This window comes from Dipodomys merriami, unplaced genomic scaffold (genome assembly GCF_024711535.1).
Source record: "Dipodomys merriami isolate MVZ:Mamm:240054 unplaced genomic scaffold, mDipMer1.0.p SCAF_1811, whole genome shotgun sequence".
Lineage (NCBI taxonomy): Eukaryota > Metazoa > Chordata > Mammalia > Rodentia > Heteromyidae > Dipodomys > Dipodomys merriami.
Genome location: NW_027203173.1, coordinates 26,496 through 47,785, shown reverse-complemented (window position 1 = coordinate 47,785; position 21,290 = coordinate 26,496). Strand labels below are relative to the sequence as shown.

The window sequence follows — 21,290 nt, the reverse complement described above, 5'->3', positions numbered from 1 at the left end:
CAGGGGTCGCGCGCAGTGACCTGGCTGACGCCGGCCTCGCAGCCCGTGGCCTTCACTTCCGGCCTGGAGGACGCCCACTTCCGGGTGCTGCCAGATGGGCGTCTGCGCCTGCGGGGAGCACGGCGGGCCGACGCAGGCACGTACACGTGCGTGGCGGGGCAGGGCCGGCGCGCCACCGTGCGCCTACACGTGCAGCTGCGGGCGCCGCGCATCCGGGTCACGCCTGACGTCCATGACGACGTGAACGACGACATCCGGGTCTCCCCCGTGGTGCGTCTGCGCATGCGCTGCCAGGCGGATGGCATCCCCGAGCCCCACCTGCTGTGGGAACTTCCGGGCTGGCTGGTACTTCCAGTCCCGTATCGCAGTCGCATGGGGGGGAGGGATCAGCGTGGATGCGCGCGGGACATTGGAAATCCCGGATGTGCATGTGCTGCGAAGCGGTGGCAGCAACGCCGTGGCGTGTGTGGCGCGCAACCCGGCGGGCGAAGCCCGGATGTGGGTGCGGCTGCCGCCATGGTGGGCGCGGGCTCTGCCCACTGTGGCGTCGGCTCCACCCTCTGAGGCGTTTACTCCGCCCCCTGGCGCGCCAGCTCCGCCCCATCACACGCCTGCCCTGCCATCTTGGGCGCTGGCTCCGCCCCCTGGTGTGCTGGCTCCGCCCTCTGAGGCAGCTCCGCCCCCTGGCCCGCCTGCCCCGCCAACTTGGGCGCTGACTGCGCCCCCTGATGCGCCGACTCCGCCCTCTGAGGCACTGACTCCGCCCCCTGGGGAAGTGTCGGGAGCGGCGCTGCGTGTGGCGCTGGGCGGCAGCTTCCGGCTGCGCTGCCCCACCTCCACGCTTCCGGTGTCCTGGCGCCTGCCCGGCGGGCTGGTGCTGTATGGGCTGCAGAGGCGAGGCCGCTTCACGCTGGGCGCCGACGGCAGCCTGGAGGTGCGCGCCGCCTCAGAGCGCGACCGCGGCGCCTACGTCTGCCACTCCCACCCCGGGGCGCCGCCCGGACACGCCCCCCGCGTGCTGGAGACCCGGATGTTCAGCTTCATTCCCGCCACTAGGCCGCTGGGTGCCATGGCAGGGCAACGGACTGAGGGGACCCGGATGTGGGGCTTCATTCCCGCCGCTAGGCCGCGGCGTTCGGTTGCCAGGAAAGCGCGTGAGAACCAGATGTCCAGCTCCAGCAAGACTCCTGGGCCCCAGCCGGAAGATGCCTGGATGTGGGGTTCCGAACCTGCGCGCGCTGTACAGAAGCTGCGGTCCGACCAGAGGCCATGGAGAGGCTAGGACCCAGATGTGGACTGGGAGGGACCCAGATGTGGACTGGGAAAGACCCGGATGTCACCTATCTCTGGTTCCACTGAGGGGCCAGGACCCGGATGTGGGGACTAGAAGGGACCCGGATGTCACTTTCTTCCATGTCCACTGACCCGGATGTGGCATGGAGGAACCGGATGTCACTTTCCTCCAGATGCACTGATGGGTCAGGACCCGGATGTGGACTAGGAGGGACCCGGATGTCACCTTCCTTCATGTCCACTGAGGGGCCAGTACACGGATGTGGACTGGGAGGGGCCCGGATGTCACCCTCATTTGTGTCCACTGACCCAGATGTGGCCTGGGGAACCCAGATGTCACTTATCTCCAGGTCCACTGAAGGGCCAGGACCCGGATGTGGACTGGGGGACCCGGATGTCACCCTCCTCCATGTCCACTCACCTGAAGGTGGCGTCAGGGACCCGGATGTCACTTATGTCCAGGTCCACTGAGGGGCCAGGACCCGGATGTGGACTGGGGGACCCGGATATAACCTATCTGCAGGTCCACTCAGGGGCCAGGACCCGGATGTTGCGTGGGGAACCCGGATGTTATGTAAGTCCACGTCCATTAACCCGGATGTGGACTGTGGCACGGACCCGGATATATGCTGGATGGGACCCGGATATCACATCCATGGGCATAGCTGTGGCGTGTTGAGTCCCAGATGTCACGCTCCTCTCCTTCTACTGACAGGGTCTAGGACCCGGATGTGGTGTGGGGATCCCGGATGTCAGGTCCCACCACATCCACTGATGGTCCAGGAACGAGATGTGGAATGGGAACTACCCGGATGTTAGGGACCTCCAGGTCCATGAACCCGGATGTGGGCTGGGTACCCGGATGTTAGGGACCTCCAGGTCCGTGAACCCAGATATGGGGTGGGTACCCGGATGTTAGGGATCTCCAGGTCCGGGAACCCAGACGTGGAGGCGAGTACCAGGATGTCACTTATCTCCAGGCCCACTGGGAGGCGCCAGGACCTGGATGTGAGGGGTTTGGACCCGGATGTGAGGGTTGGGACCCACATGTGAGGGGTTGAGACCCAGATGTGAGAGGTGGAACCCAGATGTGGGCGGAGCAGGTGCTCCACACCTTGGCTCCGGGCTCCAGCTGCGCTTTGGGCCGTTGGGGTCCTTTCCCAGAATCGGAGGCAATAAAGCAGCCGTGCTGCTTCTGGATGGAATTCTTCCTCACTTCCGCCCCAGCGCAGGCCACGCCCTCCTGAAACCCTCACTTCTGCCCCAGCACAGGCCACACCCTCCTGAGACCCCTCATTTCGGCCCAGCACAGGCCACACTCTCATTTCCGCTCCTAGCACAGGCCACGCCCTCCTGGGGCCCTCATACATTCCCAGCACAGGCCACGCCCTCCTGAGACCCTCACTTCCTTCCCAGCACAGGCCACGCCCTCCTGAGACCCTCACTTCCGCCCCAGCGCAGGCCACGCCCACATAGGTCCCTCACTTCCGCCTCATTGCAGGCCACACCCTCCTGAGACCCTCACTTCTGCCTCATTGCAGGCCACGCCCTCCTGAGACCCTCAGTTTAGCTCCAGCACAGGCCACGCCCTCCTGAGTCCCTCACTTCCTCCCCAGCACAGGCCACGCCCTCCTGAGCACAGGCCACGCCCTCCTGAGACCCTCATTTTCTCCCCAGCATAGGCCACGCCCTCCTGACCACAGGCCACGCCCCCTGAGACCCTCACTACATTCCCAGCACAGGCCAAGCCCTCCTGAGTCCCTCACTTCCTCCCCAGCCCAGGCCACGCCCTCCTGAGCTCTGGCCACGGCCTACTGAGCGCAGGCCATGCCCCCTGGGCACAGGCCACCCTCCCTGACGGTCCTGACTATTATTGCAGCCTTCCATGTAGTTCTCGAGGTTTCCCGCCTCTCCTTCCTCCTGCCTCTGCCAGGCCTGGATATTTCTTGGCGCCCAGCCCAGCAACTCCGGGCTTTTCCCTTCCTTCCCCGCCTTCCCCTTCAGCACCACATCCTGTTCCTTTCTAAGGAACAAAGGGGACTTTTATTTTGGAGGGGGGGGGAATGTTGTGCTTTCCAAGGAACAAGGGGACTTTTATTTTGGAGGGATGTTGTGGAGTTCTGGCTGCTGGAGTGACATGGACATTTGAGCCCTGCGAGCTTCCTGGCTGGCAGGGAGAGCAGCAGGCCCAGGCACTGATGGCAGAGAACTGTGGATGTGAGTTCGTCCTCTGGGGAACACGGGGAGAGGTGTGGGGACCGGGGGTGGGAGGGCTTCGATTGTTCTATGAAGCCCCCCCCCGATGTTCCACCATGCCCCGGGGTGGGGGTTGCAGGGCCCCGCCACAGGCCTGGAAAGACGAGGTGAGGGGCTGATGTACTGGTGGGGGCAACAGCAGCCTGGCCCTGGGGTGGCCGGATTTTACTCAGCTCTTCCCCACTTCCTGCTTCCAGCATTCTCTTCCATGAAACGGGGAGCATCATGGGAAGGACGGGATCCTGGATGCCAAGTTGGTCAGGAGAGGGCCTGGAGGGAGGGGGAGTCCTTCCATCCCTCTTCCCATTCACCCATCCATCCATCCACCCATCCATCCATCCACCCAACCATCCATCCACTCACCCACCCATCCATTCATCCATCCATCCATCCATCCATCCACCCATCCATCCATCAATCCATATCCCCATCCATCCATCCACCCACCCACCTATTCATCTACCCATCCACCTATTCATCCATCCACCTATTCATCCATCCATCCACCCACCCATCCATCCACCCACCCATCCATCCATCCATCCATCCATCCATCCAACCATTCATCCATCCACCCACCCATCCATCCACCCATCCATCCATACACCCAACCACCCATCCATCCACCCATCCACCCACCCATCCATCCATCCACCCATCCATCCATCCACTGTGCATCCATCCATCCACCCATCCATCCATCCACCCATCCACCTATCCATCCATCCATCCATACATCCATCCATACATACATACATCCACCCATCCACCCATCCATCCACCCATCCATCCATCCATCCACCCATCCATTCATCCACCCATTCCCCATCCATTCATCCATCCAACCATCCATCCATCCACCCATCCATTCACCCATCCATCCATCCATCCACCCATCCACCTATCCATCCATCCATCCACCCATCCATCCACCCATCCACCCCTCCTCCTCCTCTCTCTCCTCCTCAGGTTGCACAGCGGCTGCGCAGCCCCACCCCTCGCCTTCCTCCTCCTCCTCCTCCTCCCCCCTGGCCCTTGCGCAGGCCCCACCCCCTCGCGCCCCAACTTCCTGCTGCTCTTGGCCGATGACCTGGGCCTGGGCGACCTGGACAGCTTCGGGAACCGCAGCCTGCGGTGAGCAGAGGGGGAGGCCCGGATGTGGGGCCTTAGTTACCCGGATGTGGGAGCTCAGATCCCTGGATGTTCCACCAGGAGAACTGTATAGACATCTAGTAACTCAGTTCCCCAGATGTTGGATGTTAGTGCCCCGGATGTTGGATATCATGTCCCGGGATGTTAAATCTTAGTACCCCGGATGTGGGAGATCATGTCCTCCGATATTGGACTTAAGTGCCCCGGATGTAGGAGCTCAGGTCCCCAGATGTTGGAGGTTAGTGCCCCGAATGTGGGAGCTCAGGTCCCCGGATGTGGGATGTTAGTGCCCCGTATGTTGGAGGACAGGTCCAAGGATGTTAGATCTTAATGCCCCAGATGTGGGAAATCAGGTTCTCGGATGTTAGGTTAGTGCTCCGGATGTTGGAGATCAGGTCCCTAGATGTTAGATGTTAGTACCCCGGATGTTAGATGTCAGGTGCTCGGATGTTGAAGATCAGGTCCCCGGATGTTGGAGATCAGGTCCCCGGATGTTGAATCTTACTGCCCCGGATGTTGGATATCAGGTCCCCGGATGTTACATGTTAGTATCCCGGATGTTCGAGCTCAGTTCCCCGGATGTTCCACCAGGAGATCTGTATAGACATCTAGTGGACCTCACATCCTCGGATGTTGGAAGGTAGGTCTCCGGATGTTGGAGTTCAATTCCCAGGATGTTGGATCTCAGTTCCCTGGATGTTGAAGATCAGGTCCCCGGATGTTGGATATCAGATCCCTGGATGTGGGATGTTAGTGCCCCGGATGTTGGAGATCAGGTCCTCGGATGTTAAATCTTAGTATACCCCAGATGTGGGAAATCAGGTTCCCGGATGTTACATGTTAGTACCCCAGATGTTGGAGATCAGGCCCCCGGATGTTGGACCTCAGATCCCTGGATGTTGGATGTTAGGTCCCCGGATGTTGGAATTCAATTCCCCGGATCTTGGATCTTAGTACCTCGGATGTTGGATGTCAGGTCCCTGGATGTTTGAGATCAGATACCCAGATGTTTGGCCCTCAGGTCCCCGGATGTTGGGCCTTAGACCCCGGATGTAGGAGCCCAGTCCACAGATATAGATCTTAGTACCCTGGATGTGGGATCTCAGGGCCCCAGATGTTGGATCTTAGATCTCCAGATGTTGGCCCTCAGGTTCCCAGATGTTGGATGCCAGGTCCCCAAATGTTGGACCTCAGGTCCCCAGATGTTGGATCTTAGTACCCCGGATGTGGGATCTCAGGTCCCCGGATGTTGGATCTTAGATCCCCGGATGTGGGATCTCAGGGCCCCAGATGTTGGAGTTTAGCTCCTGGGATTTTGGGCATTAGATCCCCGGATGTTAGACCCCAGGTCCCCGTATGTTCTTGGCTGTGACTCAGTTTCCCTCTCCCCACACAGCATCCCGCACCTGGACGGCCTGGCCCGCGATGGCGTGCGGCTGACCCAGCACCTGGCAGCAGCGTCCGTCTGCAGCCCAAGCCACGCAACCTTCCTGACGGGACGCTACCCTGTGCGCCTGGGTCAGTATGGGGGGGTGGGACATCCGGGGAATGGAAGGAGCGGTGGGGGGGGAGGCGGGGTCGGGACATCCGGGGATCTGAGAGCCAACATCCAGGGTACTAAGATCCAACATCCGTGGACCTGATATCCAACATCTGGGGATCTGAGACCCAACATCCGGGGATCTAAAGCCCAACATCCGGGGAACTGAGCACCAACATCGGGGTACTGAGCTCTAACATCCAGGGACTTCATCTCTAACATCCGGGTTACTAAGATCCAACATCCGGGGATCTGAGCACCAACATCCAGGGCACTGAACTCTAACATCCGGGGACCTTATCTCTAACATCCATTGTACTAAGATCCAACATCCGGGGATCTGAGGCCTAACATTCTGGGAATTGAACTCCAACATCCGAGGATCTGACATCCACCATCCGGGATACTAAGATCCAACAACCGGGAACCTGAGCCCCAACATCCGGGGAACTGAGCTCCAACATCTGGGGATCTGAGGGCCAACATACCCGAATCTGAGCTCCAATATACGGGGTAGTAAGATCCAACATCCAGGGAACTGAGCTACAACATTCGGGTAACTGAAGTCCAACATCTGGGGTCCTGATATCCACCATACAGGGCACTGAACTCCATCATCCGGGGATGAGGGCCAACATCCGGGATACTAACATCCAACATCCGGGGAACTGAGGCCCAACATCTAGGGCACGGAGGTCAACCAGAGGGAGGGGAGGACTTCTCTGAGGATCTCAGGTTCAAATCCCTGAGACTCTGGGACTTCCCCCCTGAACCACCAGGAAACCGGAAGTGATGCCATATTGGTTTCCCCCGAGGGCTCCCAGGGCTGGGGTCCTTTCCACCCCGGGTGGGCAAGTCCCAGGCTATCCCAGACACAGCAGGCCTTCCCCCTGAAGGTGCTAGATGCCCCCTCCTTACCCAGGACGCCATCATCACTGACCTAGGGTCCTTCTCCTCTCTCTTGGAAGGCATGGTGACCACCAACGGGGCGCGCGTGCTGCAGTGGGCAGCCGTGTCTGGCGGGCTGCCCACTTCCGAGATCACCTTCGCCAAGATCCTGCAGCAGCAGGGATATGCCACTGGCCTCATAGGAAAGAGAGAAGTCATCCATCCACCCATCCATCTATCCACCCATCCCCCATCCATCCATCCATCCACTCATCCATCCATCCATCCACCCATCCATCCACCCCTCCATCCATCCATCCATCCACCCATCCACCCATCCATCCATCCATCCACTCATCCATCCATCCATCCACCCATCCACCTATTCATCCATCCATCCATCCACCCACCCATCCATCCATCCATCCATCCATCCATCCATCCACCCATCCATCCACCCACCCATCCATCCACCCATCCATCCACCCATCCACCCATCCACCCATCCATCCACCCATCCACCCATCCATTCACTCATCCATCCATCTCTTCCCCTCCAGGCAAATGGCACCTGGGCCTCAACTGTGAGTCCCCCACTCACCACTGCCACCACCCCCTGAACCATAGGTTCGACTCCTTCTTCGGGGTCCCCTTCACCCTGATGGGGGACAGCCTGCAAGCGGAGCCCTCGGAGAAGCGAGTGCGTCTGCAAGGGCCCCTGGACCTGGGGGCGCAGCTGCTGCTGCTTTCCCTGCTCTGCCTGGCCGCTGGGAAGCTCACGGGCCTGCTGGGCCTGCGCTGGGTGCCCAGGGTGCTGGGCCCCGGATGTGGGGCCTTGCTCCTGGCCTGCACCTCCTGCCTCCTAGGTGTCTTCATCGTCCACGCCGACTGCTTCCTGATGAGGGATCACCAGGTCGTCCAGCAGCCTCTGAGGTTCGAGGCCAGCGCGGGGCTGTTCTTGCGGGAGGCTGAGGCCTTCATCCACAGGTCAGCCTGGGGCCGGGGAGGGGGACAGATGCCATCTACTAGTTCTCTATAGTCAACTGGTAGACCTTAGATCCCCGGATGTACATCCAGTAGATCTCTATAGTCAACTGTCAACCTCAAATCCCCGAATGTTCCACTAGGAGATCTCTATAGGCATCTGGTAGACCTCAGATCCCCGGATGTACATCCAGTAGATCTCTGTAGTCAACTGGTAAATCTCAAATCCCTGGATGTTCCATCAATAGATCTCTATAGACATCTGGTAGACCTCAGATCCCCTGATGTACATCTACTAGATCTCTATGGTCAACTGGTAGACCTCAGGTGCCCAGATGTATATCCAGTAGATCTCTATAGTCAACTGTCAACCTCAAATCCCCGGATGTTCCATCAATGGATCTCTATAGACATCTGGTAGTCCTCAAATCCCTGAATGTTACATCTAGTACATCTCTATAGACATCTGGTAGACCTCAGGTTCCCGGATGTTCCATCAGTAGATCTGCAGAGACATCTGGTAGACGTCAAATCCCAGGATGTTACATCCAGTAGATCTCTATAGACATCTGGTAGACCTCAGGTCCTTGGATGTTCCATCTAGTAGATCTGTAGAGACATCTGGTAGACCTCAGATCAGACCACGATCAATCATTGGTAGTATTGATCAGATCATGATCGATTATTGGTAATAACTGTTCAGATGATGTTCGATTATTGGTAATAACTGATCAGCTCATGTTCAATTATTGGTATTATCGATCAGATGATGTTCGATTATTGGTATTATCGATCACATCACGATCGAATATTGGTATTATTGATCAGATCCTGTTCGATTATTAGTAATATCTGATCAGCTCATGTTCTATTATTGGTCATATCGATCAGATGATGTTTGATTATTGGTAATAACTGATCAGATCACGATCGATTATTGGTATTTTCAATCAGATCACTATTGATTATTGGTATTATTGATCAGATCATGATCGATTATTGGTATTATCGATCACATCACGATTGATTATTGGTATTTTCGATCAGATCAGGATCGATTATTGGTATTTTCGATTAGATCAGGATCGATTATCAATCATCTGATCGATTATTGGCAATACCTGATCAGGTCGGTTATTGGTGAGGTTATTGATGATGGGGGCGGGGTCTGACGTGGGTCCGCAGGCACCAGGCCCGCCCCTTCTTCCTCCTTGTCTCCTTCCTCCACGTCCACGTCCCGCTGGTCACCTCACCCGCCTTCTGGGGCTGCAGCTCGCACAGCGCCTACGGCGACAACGTGGAGGAGCTTGACTGGATGGTGGGTGAGTGCAGGGGGGGAACTGAGGCACGGTGCGTGGGATGGGGGAAACTGAGCACGGGGGTGGGGTGAGCGGGATGGGGAAACTGAGGCACAGGGTCGGGGTGAGCGGGATGGGGAAACTGAGGCGCGGGGGTGGGGTGAGTGGGTTGGGGGAAACTGAGGCACGGAGATGGGGTGAGTGGGATGGGGGAAACTGAGGCATGGGAACGGGGTCAATGGGTTGGGGTAAATGGAGGCACGGTGCACTTGGATAAACTGAGTCACTGGGCATGTTGGGGGTAAACTGAGGCATGGTGCACTTGGGTAAACTGAGGCATGGTGCATGTTGGGTAAACTGAAGCACGGTGCATGTTCAGGGTGAACTGATGCACGGTGCATTTGGGTAAACTGAGTCACTGGGTATTGGGGTAAACTGAGGCACGGTGTATTTGGGTAAACTGAGTCACTGGGCATGTTGGGTAAACTGAGGCACTGGGCATATTGTGTAAACTGAGGCATGGTGCATGTTGGGTAAACTGAGGCACGGGGACGAGGTGAGTGGGTTGAGTAAACTGAGGCACTGGGATGGGGGTAAACTGAGGCCCAGTGAGCATTGGGTGTAAACTGAGGCACGGTGCCTGTTGGGTAAACTGAGTCACTGGGCATTGGGGATAAACTGAAGCACGATGGAAATTTGTAAACTGAGTCACGATGCATGTTGGGTAAACTGAGGCATGGTGCATGTTGGGGGTAAACCGAGGCACGGTGGACGCTGGGGGTAAACTGAGGCACGGATCCATTGCCCCCCCCCACAGGGCGACTGCTGGCGGCGCTGGACAGTGCAGGGCTGGGGCGCCGCACCCTTGTCTACTTCACGTCGGATCACGGTGCCTCGCTGGAGGCCCGGGCCTGGGGCGCCCGCCTTGGGGGTTCCAACGGCGTGCACCAGGGCGAGGGGGAAACTGAGGCAGGATGGGCGGGGCCTCCCACGCGGCCCGACCCCGCCATTGACCTTTGCCCTTCGCTCCCCCCTTGCAGGTGGCAAAGGCATGGGTGGCTGGGAGGGTGGCATCCGGGTTCCCGGGCTGGCGTGCTGGCCTGGGACGCTGCCTGCAGGGCGCCTGGTGCCTGAGCCCACCAGCCTCATGGACCTGTTCCCCACCGTGGTGCGCCTGGCCGGGGCTGGGTTCCGGCGGACAGGTAGTCGTTCGCCGGCCTGGGTCCCCACGGGGTGGGAGGGAAGGGAGGTCATCCGGGGCCTCAGGGATCCTGAGGGGGGGAGGCTGAGGCCTGCACATCCGGGTCTCTGGGGGCTCAGAAGCCTACACATCCGGGTCTCTGAGGGCTCAGACCTGTACATCCGGGTCTCTGGGGGCTCAGGAGCCTGCACATCCGGGTCTCTAAGACCCAAGACCCGGGGCTCAGGCATGGACATCCGGGTCTCTGAGGTCTCAGAAGCCTTTACATCCGGGTAACTAAGGGCTCAGGCCTGCAAATCCGGGCCTCTGAGCACTCAGAAGCCTGGATATCAGGGTCTCTGAGGACTCAGGCCTTCATATCGGGGTCTCTAAGGCATCAGGGCTGCACATCCAGGTCTCTGAGTACCTAGGCCCAGGTCTCAGTCCTGGACATCCGGGTCTCTGAGGGCTCAGGACTGCACATCTGGGTCTCTGAGGGCTCAGAAGCCTGCACATCCGGGTCTCTGGGATCTCAGGCCTGCACATCCGGGTCTCTGGGGGCTCAGAAGCATGGACATCCATGTCTCTGAGCGCTCAGAAGCTTGGATATTCGGCTCTCTGAGGCCTCAGGCCTACACATCCAGGTCTCTAAGACCAGAGGCCTGGGTCTTAGACCTGCACATCCGGGTCTCTGAGGGCTCAGAAACCTGGACATCTGGGTCTCTGGGATCTCTGGCCTGCACATCCGGGCCTCTGAGCACTCAGAAGCCTGCACATCCGGGTCTCTACAGGCTCAAGCCTTGACATCCGGGTCTCTGGGGGCTCTGGCCTGCACATCCGAGTCTCTGAGCGCTCAGAAGCCTGCACATCCGGGTCCCGCAGGGAGGTGGACGGCGAGGACCTGATGCCCGCGCTGCTGAGGACAGCGCAGGCCGCAGGCCACAACTTCCTGCTGCACTACTGCGAGGCCCGGCTGCACGCCGTGCGCTGGTTCAACCGCCCAAGTGAGTGCCTCAACCTCCACCGGGCCCCAGGGCGGGGGAGGGAGCTGCATGCGAGCGCGCAGGGACCCGGATGCAAGGCCTGGGGTGGGAGACCTGGATGTGGGAATCCTCGGATGTGGGAATCCCGGGATGTGAGGACCTGGATGGAAGGCATGAGATGGGAATCCCCGGATGTAAGGTCCCGGATGTGAAGTCCCCGATGGGAATTCCCAGATGTGAGACTCCAGATGTGAGGTAGTGGATGAGAATCCCTGGATGTGAGGCCCCGGATGTGAGGCCTCGGATGGGAATCCCCAGATGTGAGGCCCCGGATGTGAGGTCCCAGATGGGAATCCCTGGCTGTGAGGTCCCGGATGTGAGGCCCTGCATGTGAATCCCCGGATGTGAAGTACCACATGTGAATCCCCGGATGTGAGGGCCTGGATGTGAATCCCTGGATGTGAGGTCCTAGATGGGAATCCCCGGATGTGAATACCCAGATGTGAGGTCCTGGATGGGAATCCCGGATGTAAGGTCTTGCGTGTGAATGCCCTGATGTGAATCCCCGGATGTGATGTCCTGGATGTGAATTCCCGGATGGGAATCCCCGGATGTGAGGCCCCGGATGTTACTCCTTTCTCCCCACCCCCCGCAGGCTGCACGGTGTGGAAGCTGCACTTCGCCACTCCCTGCTTCCACCCGCCGGGCTCGGGCGCCTGCCTCGGTTTCCCTGCCTGCGCCTGCTCCGGGCGGCGCATGACCCGCCACCGGCGGCCACTGCTCTTTGACCTGACGGCGGACCCGGGGGAGACCCGCCCGCTGCGGGGCCCGATGGCGACGCGCAGGCGCGTGGAGGCCGCAGTGGCCTGGATGCTGCGCACGCGCCACCCCCGCGCGGCCCCGCCCCTCGCCCTGCACACAACACCTGGAGCCTGCGCCTGCAGCCCTGCTGCGTGCCCGGACCGCTCTGCGCCTGCGACCACCTGATCCCCGACCTCTGACCCCGACCCGACCCCCAACCCCCAACTGCCCGGGGCTATGGCAGATCCTGGCCTGCGCCTCTCACATCCGGGGACTCACATCCGAGTATTAAACATCCAGGTATACTCAAATACAGAGATTCCCACATCCGGGGATTCCCACATACAGACTCTGCACATCCGGGGATTCCTACATCTGGGGATTCTCACATCCGGGGATTCTCACTTCTGGGGACTCACATCCGGGGATTCCCGGGGATGTATTCACACATCCGGAGAATCCTACATCCGGGGACTTTTACACCCGGAGAGTCTCACATCCAGAGACTCTCACATCCGGGGATTCCCACATACAGACTCTCACATACGGTGATTCTCACATCCGGAGATTCTCACATCCAGAGATTCTCACATCCAGAGATTTCCACATCCGGGGATTCTCATATCCGGGGATTCCCACTTCCAGGGATGCTCAGACCAGGGAATTCCCACATCTGGGGAAATCTCACATCCAGGGACTCTCACATCCGGGGATTCTCACATTTTTGGATTTTCACATCCGGGAATTCTCAGATACAGGGATTCTCACATCTAAGGATTCCCACAGCCAGGGATTCTCACATCCAGGGATTCCCACATCTAGAGATTCCTACATCCCGGGATTGTCACATCCGGGGACTTTTACATCCAGAGACTCTCACATGTGGGGACTCTCACATCTGGGAACTCCTACATCTGGGGATTCCCACATCCGGGGATTTTCACATTCAGAGAGTCTCACATCATGGGATTCTCAGACCCAGGGCTTCACATATCCTGGGACTCTCACATCCTGAGCCTCTCATCCTTGAACTCCACCTCGGGCCTCCCATCCAGGGCCTTTCCCCAGCCTCCCATCCGGAGCCCTGTCACATCCGTGCCTCTCTCCTCTAGCTTCCCACACAATAAAACCTTGTGAGCACCGTACCGCACGGCAGGGTCAGCGGTCACGGGGGTCAGAGGCCGGGCACTGGTCCTGCCTTCCATTTCAGGTCATTTCCAGTTGTTGCTAGCATACAGGGCTGGTCCTGCCTTCCATTTGAGGCCATTTCCGGTCATTGCTATGGTATAGGACTGGTCCCGCCTTCCATTTCAGGCCACTTCCAGTAGTTGCTTGGGTATAGGACTAGTCCCACCTTCCATTTCAGGTCATTTCCGGTCGTTGCTAGGGTATAGGACTGCTCCCACCTTCCATTTCAGGCCACTTCCGGTCATTGCTAGGGTATAGGACTAGACCCACCTTCCATTTCCGGTCACTTCCAGTCGTTGCTAGGGTATAGGACTAGTCCCACCTTCCATTTCAGATCATTTCTGGTGGTTGCTAGGGTATAGAACTAGTCCTGCCTTCCATTTCAGGCCATTTCCGGTGCGTTGCTAGGATACAAGCTTGGTCCCGCCCTCCTCCAGGACGTCCCACCACCTAGATTCACACCTGATTGGCTTATTCCATGAAAGGCCCTCCCTCACTTTCCTAATTCCCTTGTCATTGATCCAGCTGTAAGACACGCCCCTTAGCCCCCCCACAAATCCAACTCGCTGCTGATTGGACCTCACACCACAGTCCTGCTCCTAACTACGTGAACTCGGATTCAGATTGGCCCAGCGGGATTGGAGATGTGGGGTACCTGGATGTTGGACCACTCTGGGGGGGGTGGTTGGGTGGATGGATGGGTGGATGACCAGGCCTGCAAACTCTTCCCCTTCTGTGCCTGTCCCAGGGGACCCCAATGACCTCTCCAGGGATTGACCCAGGTAGGCCTATAGCTCCTTATTGCAGTAGGATAAGTCGAGGTCGGAGGTCTGTGTCTCCCTAGGCCTAGGATGCATTGCACCTGCATGATATCCAGGTCTTCTCTGGAGGGAGGGCCCCATTGGCTTCCCCGGGGACTCCTCCAGCCGCACCCCCTGCTCTGATTGGCTGACACGCCTGTCTCCCACCCAGGGAAGCTGCGGGTCCAGTTCGGCCTCTTCCTTGGGTGAGGTTAAAAGGCAGGGGGTGCTGTCCATCATCTCTGGGCCCCATCCCCTGCCAAGCCAATAGCTGGAGACTCGATCTGTGTGAAGCCACGCCCCTTCGTGGCTAGTTCTGTGGACTCTGTTTATGCCCATCACCCAGAGGTCCCGCCCACTAGTGAATGTATGGGCGTAGGGGCTGTCCTTCACTTCCAGGTCCCGCCTCCTGGCTGTTGGAAGGCCACAGGGGCTGTCTGTCTCTTCCAGGTCCTGCCCCTGGCTGTTGGAAGGCCATAGGGGCTGTCTGTCACCTCCAGGCCCCGCCCCCTGGCTGTTGAAAGACCACAGGGGCTGTTTGTCTCCTCCAGGTCCCACCCTCTGGTTGTTGTGTGGACATTTGTCCTGTCTGTAACCTTCAGGCCACGCCCCCTTGCAATTAGATGGCCACACGGGCTGTCATTCACCTCCAGGCCACGCCTCCTACGCCATCTTACGTCATGTCAAGCCGAGGCCCCGCCCACAAGTGACTGACGGGACGCTCTAGCTGTCCATCACAATCCTGTCCCACCCAGCGCCTGTCTCCACACTGCACAGACGCCAGAGGGGAAGGAAACGCTGCCTGGGCGTGCGCACCGCGCATGTGCAGGGAGTGGCTCCAAAGGGGTGGAGCCTACGCATGCACAATGGAAAGATGGGTTGGGCAGACAGGCCTGACAGCGCGCATGCACACTTTATGTTGATTTTATTCGTCCTTCCCCCTCCAGGCTCCTTCGTCCACTTCTGATTCCACCTGCTGCTTGAGGCCCCAGGTTCGAATCCAGCCTCACACCGGGGAGGGGCCTGGTGGGGGAGGGGAGGCACAAGCTGCTGCCACCCGCGGGGGATCATGTGAGGCCCCGCCCCGCGCCTCTCCTCATCCGAGCACCCTGGGAGGGGGCGGTTCCCACCTGCATCCTGGCCCGCGCCCCGGAAGCAGCGTCTGCGACCTCCAGACTAGAAGTAGGTGATGGTGGCACCCACCAGGGCCACGACCACCACGGACACGATGGGGGACACGACATGGGCCAGCGCGCTGCCTGGAGGGGGCGGGACTGGATCCGGAAGTGCGGGGGAGAACACACCCGGGAAGGGCGGTGGGGCGTCTCCCTGCAACTTCCGGTCGGGAAGTGCCCAGAAACAGGAAGCGAGCCAAGGTGAAGGGGGGGGACAAGGGTGCCTGACCGGAAGTGCTATCACAGCCTTTACTGGAAGTGTCCATGAACAGGGACCGGAAGTGCCCATAGTCAAGACCAGAAGTTGTTATATACTAGGGACCGGAATTCTCCACAGTCAAGACCGGAAGTTCCTACACACTAGGGACTGGAAGTGCCCTTCCAATCAGGACCGGAAGTGCCTTTCCCATCAGGACCGGAAGTTTCTATACACTAGGGACCGGAAATCACCAGTCAGGATGGAAAGTTCCTATGTACTAGGGACTGGAAATCTCCACAGTCTAAGCCGGAAGTTCCTATACACTAGGGACCAGAAGTTCCCATAGTCAATACCAGAAGTTCTTATACACTAGGGACCGGAAGTTCCTCTACACTAGGGACTGAAAGTGCCCTTCCAATCAGGACCAGAAGTTCCTATACACTAGGGACCGGAAGTGCCCTTCCAATCAGGACTGGAAGTTCCTGTACACTTGGACCAGAAGTCCCCATAGTCAAGACCAGAAGTTGTTATATACTAGGGACCAGAAGTCTCCACAGTGAACACCGGAAGTTCTTATACACTAGGGACTGGAACTCCCCATCGTCAGGGCCGGAAGTGCCCATAGTCAGGACCGGAAGTTCCTATATACTAGGGACCAGAAGTGCCCAGTCAAGACCGGAAGTTCGTATATACTAGGGACCGGAAGTGCCTTTCCAATCAGGACCGCAAGTTCCTATACACTAGGGACTAGAAGTCCCTAGTCAGAACTGGAAGTTGTTATATACTAGGGACCGGAAGTTCCCAATCAGGACTGGAGGTTCCAATACTCTGGACCGGAAGTTCACATACTGTCAGGAGTGGAAGTTCTCATGCAGGCTGGAAGTCCCAAGACAATCTGTACTGGAAGTCCCCAGGAACTCAGAGACCGGAAGTTCCTTTTCTCTCCGGACCGGAAGTTCGCACTGAGACCGGAAGTGGAGGCGGCAGCGGTCCGGAAGGCTGTGGGTCACACCCGGGCCCAGATCACGAGGGAACGGAAGTGGGGCGGTCGAGGGGGCGGGACTTACCTTGGGGGGGGTCTCCGTGGATCACATGTTCATTGCCAGCACCTGGGGGAGAGGGGGAGGAGAGACGCGGCCCTGGGAGCTCAGCCTCCACATCTGGGTCCCTACATCCGGGTTCCCTACATCCAGGTTCCCTACATCCGGGTCCCCACATCTGAATTCCTACATCCGGGTCCCTCCATGCAGGTCCTTACATCTGGGTCCTTACATCCGGTCTCTACATCCAGGTCCCTACATCCGGGTTCCTTACATCCGGGTCCCTACTTCTGGGTCCCTACATCCGGGTCCTTACATCCAGGTTCCCTACATCCAAGTCCCTACATCCAGGTCCCTACATCCCTTCCTCCTCATTCGCATCTTCTACATCCGGGTCTCCTCCCCCTGCCTTGGTTTCCCCGTCTTACCGTGTGAGCCTCCATAGCCTCCACCGCCACCTGTGAACAGAGGGGGCGGGGTCAGCCCGGGTTCCCTACATCTGGGTCCTTACATCGGGGTACTCACATCCGGGTCCCTACATCCGTGATCCCATGTCTGGGTCCCTACATCTGGGCCTCTACATCCGGGTCTCCACACTGGGGTCTCCACATCCGGGTCTCTACATCCGGGTCTCCACACTGGGGTCTCCACATCCGGGTCTCCTCATCCAGGTCTCCACACTGGGGTCCCTACATCCGGGTCTCTACATCCAGGCTTCTACATCCGGGTCCCTACATCCGGATCTCTACATCTGGGCCTCCTCACTGGGGTCTCTACATCCGCGTCTCTACACTGGAGTCTGCACATCCGGGTCTCCATACTAGGGTCTCTACATCCGGGTCTCCACACTGGGGTCCCTACATCCGGGCCTCTACATCTGGGTCTCCACACTGGGGTCTCTACATCCAGGCTTTCATATCCAGGTCCCTACATCTGGGTTTCCATGTCTGGGTCCCTACATCCGGGTCCCTAAATCCGGGCCTCCACACTGGGGTCCCTAAATCTGGGCCTCTACATCCGGGCCGCTCCATCCCCAGCCTCCACATCCGGGCCTCCCCCCCTTCCATGTCCTCATCTCCTGCGCCTGGCGGGGGTCGGGGCTGGGGTAGAGGCCGGCATCGGGGCGGGAGGTGACGTCTGCGGGGAGAGAGCAAGGGAAGATGGAGGCCGGCCTCCCCCCCTTACCCCCTTCCTTCCCCTGATCCCTGACTCCCCTGACTCCTCCTGACCCGCCCACCTCCATCCCGACCCGGGGGTCGCGACCTGGGCGGGTTGAGCAGCTGCGGGTACAGCCCTGTGTGCCAGGAGTGGGCCATGCCTCAGCTTCCCCACCCTGAGTGGGCCTGGTGTGGGGAAGGGGGGAGGACCCCACTCACCTGAGCTGGGCTTCGGGGTGGGATCTGCGGGCAAAGAGAGAGAGGGTGGTGACCCGTGACCTCCCCTGACCCCTCCCTGACCCCCCCTGACCCCTGAACCCAAGGCCTCAGTGGGTGGCAAAGGGTCACATGGGATTCAGGCCCACACCTGGATCAAGGCCCCACATGAGGCCTAGCGGCCAGGGTGAAGCCATGGGGGGGAAAGGTGAGAGGTCAGGACTCACTGGGTCATCCAGGGCGTCGGCGAGGTCAAAGTCAGCCTGGCCTGAGGGGGGAAGAGGATGGGTGCTGGGGACGGACGGACGGATGGGGAGACAGACAGACACAGAGACGAACAGACAGACAGACCGAGAGGATGACACACGGACAGACAGACAAGGGATGGACAGATGATCAAGACAGGACAGACAGATGACAGACAGAAGAAGCAGATGGACAGCCAGGTGGACAGAACAAGAGGCAGACAGACAGAGAGGAAGACATGGACAGAGAGGAGACAGACAGACAGACACAGGACAGATAGACCCAGACAGAGAGACTGAGAGGCAGGCAGACAGACAGACAGACAGACACAGAGATGGACAGACAGACAGACCAAGAGGATGACACATGGACAGACAGACAGACAGAGCCAGAGGCAGATGGACAGACAGACAGACAATGAGACAGACAGAGAGGAGACGGACAGACACATGGACAGATAGGGGCCCAGACACAGATGGACCTGCAGACAGACAGAGACAGACAGATGCAGAGACCGAGGGACAGACAGACAGACAGACAGACAGACAGACAGAGAAGGGATGGATGACCAAGACAGAACGAATAGATGGACGGACAGACAGACAGGAGAAGCAGATGGGCAGCCAGGTGGACAGAAAGACCAAGAGGCAGACAGACAGACTGCGAGGAGACAGACAGCCAGACAGACCGAGAGGAGATGGACAGAATGACAGAAGCAGATGGACAGAGACACAGACAGACAGACTGAGACACAGATGGACAGACAGACAGACAAACAGACACAGAGACAGACAGGCCAACAGGACCAGGCCCTGGCCTCCAACAACCTGGCCCGACCTGAAAATCCACTGCCACCTCCCCACCCCACAACCCCAGCCCAGCCCCACGCCCTGAGGGGGGGGACCCGAAACCACCAGGAGAGGGGGGGAAACTAGAAACCACCAAAGAGGGACAACTGGAAACCACCAAACTGGGGAGGGAACTAGAAACCACCAAGGTGGGGGAACTAGAAACCACCAAAAAGGAGAGAACTAGAAATCACCAAGGGAAGAAATAGAAACCACCAAGGGGGGAGAACAAGAAACCACCAAAGAGAGTGGGGGAACTAGAAACCACCAAGGCCTCACCCCGGCCTCCTGGGCCCAGGCCGCAGAGCAGGGCGGCCAGCAGCAGCAGCAGCAGCAGCACAGGTCCTCCTTGAAACTTACAAGGCTATGGTCAAAGTCACCCTAAGCAGGAAAGTCCTTGAAACCCCTGTCCAAATTCAGTGCCAACAAAGCCAGAAGTAGAGCCGTGTGGCTTCACTAGTTGAGGCTAGCCTTGAGAAAAGCAGTTCATGGACTGTGCCCAGATCCTGAGTTCAAGGTCTGGGACTGCCAACAAACAGACATACACAACAATCTGTGCAGCCATCCAGCTAAAGCACGTCACCCTCTTGTCCCCAACTGAATTGGACAGAGTTCCCTGGGAAAGGGGCTGGGGGAGCCACTGTCATCTTGACTCTGCCCATTCTGCATGCATCACAGGATTCCGGCCACACCCCCATTATTTCATGGTTCTTTTTGACCAATGGGATACAAGAATAGTGGTCATGCCCACATTCCATGCTGCCTGGTAGATGGACTAGGCTCTATTAGAACACTCGGAGGCTGAGATCCACAGGGGGAAAATCCTGCCACAGGAGCATGGGCCCGCTGCAGGCACCCGGGCCACCAGGCAGCTCAGTGACAGACTGAGCTGGAGCCACAGGCCCTCTGCCCCATGAGCTGCCACCACAGCATGCATGGGGATGGGAAGAGGGACACATGGGCATCTGAAAAGAAAATCTGCTTCCTCCATGACCTACCTGATGAGGTGGACTTCCAGAGTCCAACAGGTGAGCTCCACCATTGATGCAGCCAGCTTTCGGCACACATCCGAACCATCGAGGAGTCCCTCATGGTGTGTAAAGAGTAGAGGTTGGTCTTGAGTGAGCTGTGTTGGGAGAAAGCCCAGTGCATGCACTGGCTGTCCCAGGAGAACATGGAGAAGAGGACAGTGCTGTGGGAGCTGCTGTTGCTCCTCACAGGGGAAGGCACAGACAGCAGTCTCCAGATGCCAGCACAGGCTGAGCTCCCCACCACCAGCACTGCTTCAGATGCCTCAGGGCCTGTGGTAGGTGAAATGAGGGAGGAGCAGAAAGGTTTTGAAGAATTGCAACTTGAAGACAGCATGGAAACTGCCAGAGGAGAGGTCAGGGTTCCCGACCCCATAGTGGACTCCCCCAAGGAGTATGTCCTGCCCCAGATGCCCCACATCCAGATCTGCCCACAGCTCCCAGGCTCAGAGAAGGAGTGCTCCCCCACTTTCTCCTGTAATCTGATGTGGATGATGACTCTCTATGTGACATACTGACTCTCATAAGCCTTGGCAGCCACCAGAAGTAGGTGGCCAGGTGGCTTTCTCTCAGGCCTCCATCAGCCGGGTGATGGGAAGGTTAAACTGGGGGTCGGGTAGGGCAGAGGCTGCCAGGAGGTGGCCCAAACTCAAGGGTTATCTAGTGGCCCATTGGTGGCCAGGAAAGAGGCCCATGTTATGCTTATCACAAAGAATAAATTGTTTTCAAATCAAAATAAAAAGCCTCCAACAAAGATTTGTTCTTCCAGTCCTGGGGCTTGAACTCAGGGGTTGGCCATTGTCCTGAGCTCTTTTTGATCAAGACTGGCACTCTACCAGTTGAGCCCCACCTCCCTTTCCAGCCTTTTCTGTGTGGAATAGAACCCAGGGCTTCAGGCATGCTAGGTGACCACTCTACCACTGAGCCACATTCTCAGCTAGGATGATTCTCCCCCCTCCCAAACCCATATGGCCATTCCTCAGATAAATAGGAAGTAGGTGGTGGTGTATGCATCAAA

General features: G+C 58.3%; 1 protein-coding gene and 1 pseudogene across 1 annotated transcript; both read left to right on the top strand.

The window, feature by feature from the left end:
• Positions 1–3,497: 3,497 nt before the first annotated feature.
• On the top strand, positions 3,498–6,927 carry LOC138830065 (steryl-sulfatase-like). Its single transcript, XM_070026494.1, has 4 exons — positions 3,498–3,510; positions 4,519–4,683; positions 6,098–6,219; positions 6,842–6,927. Coding segments are annotated over exons 1-4 (297 nt in total). The 5' UTR covers positions 3,498–3,508; the 3' UTR covers positions 6,850–6,927.
• On the top strand, positions 6,890–13,520 carry LOC138830066 (arylsulfatase L-like; annotated as a pseudogene).
• Positions 13,521–21,290: the final 7,770 nt, after the last annotated feature.

What these genes read in the sequence shown, in the direction of transcription:
- LOC138830065 (XM_070026494.1), top strand. An exon ending in TTCGGGAACCGCAGCCTGCG is followed by an intron (nt 4,684 to 6,097) that starts GTGAGCAGAGGG and finishes CTCCCCACACAG; the next exon opens with CATCCCGCACCTGGACGGCC.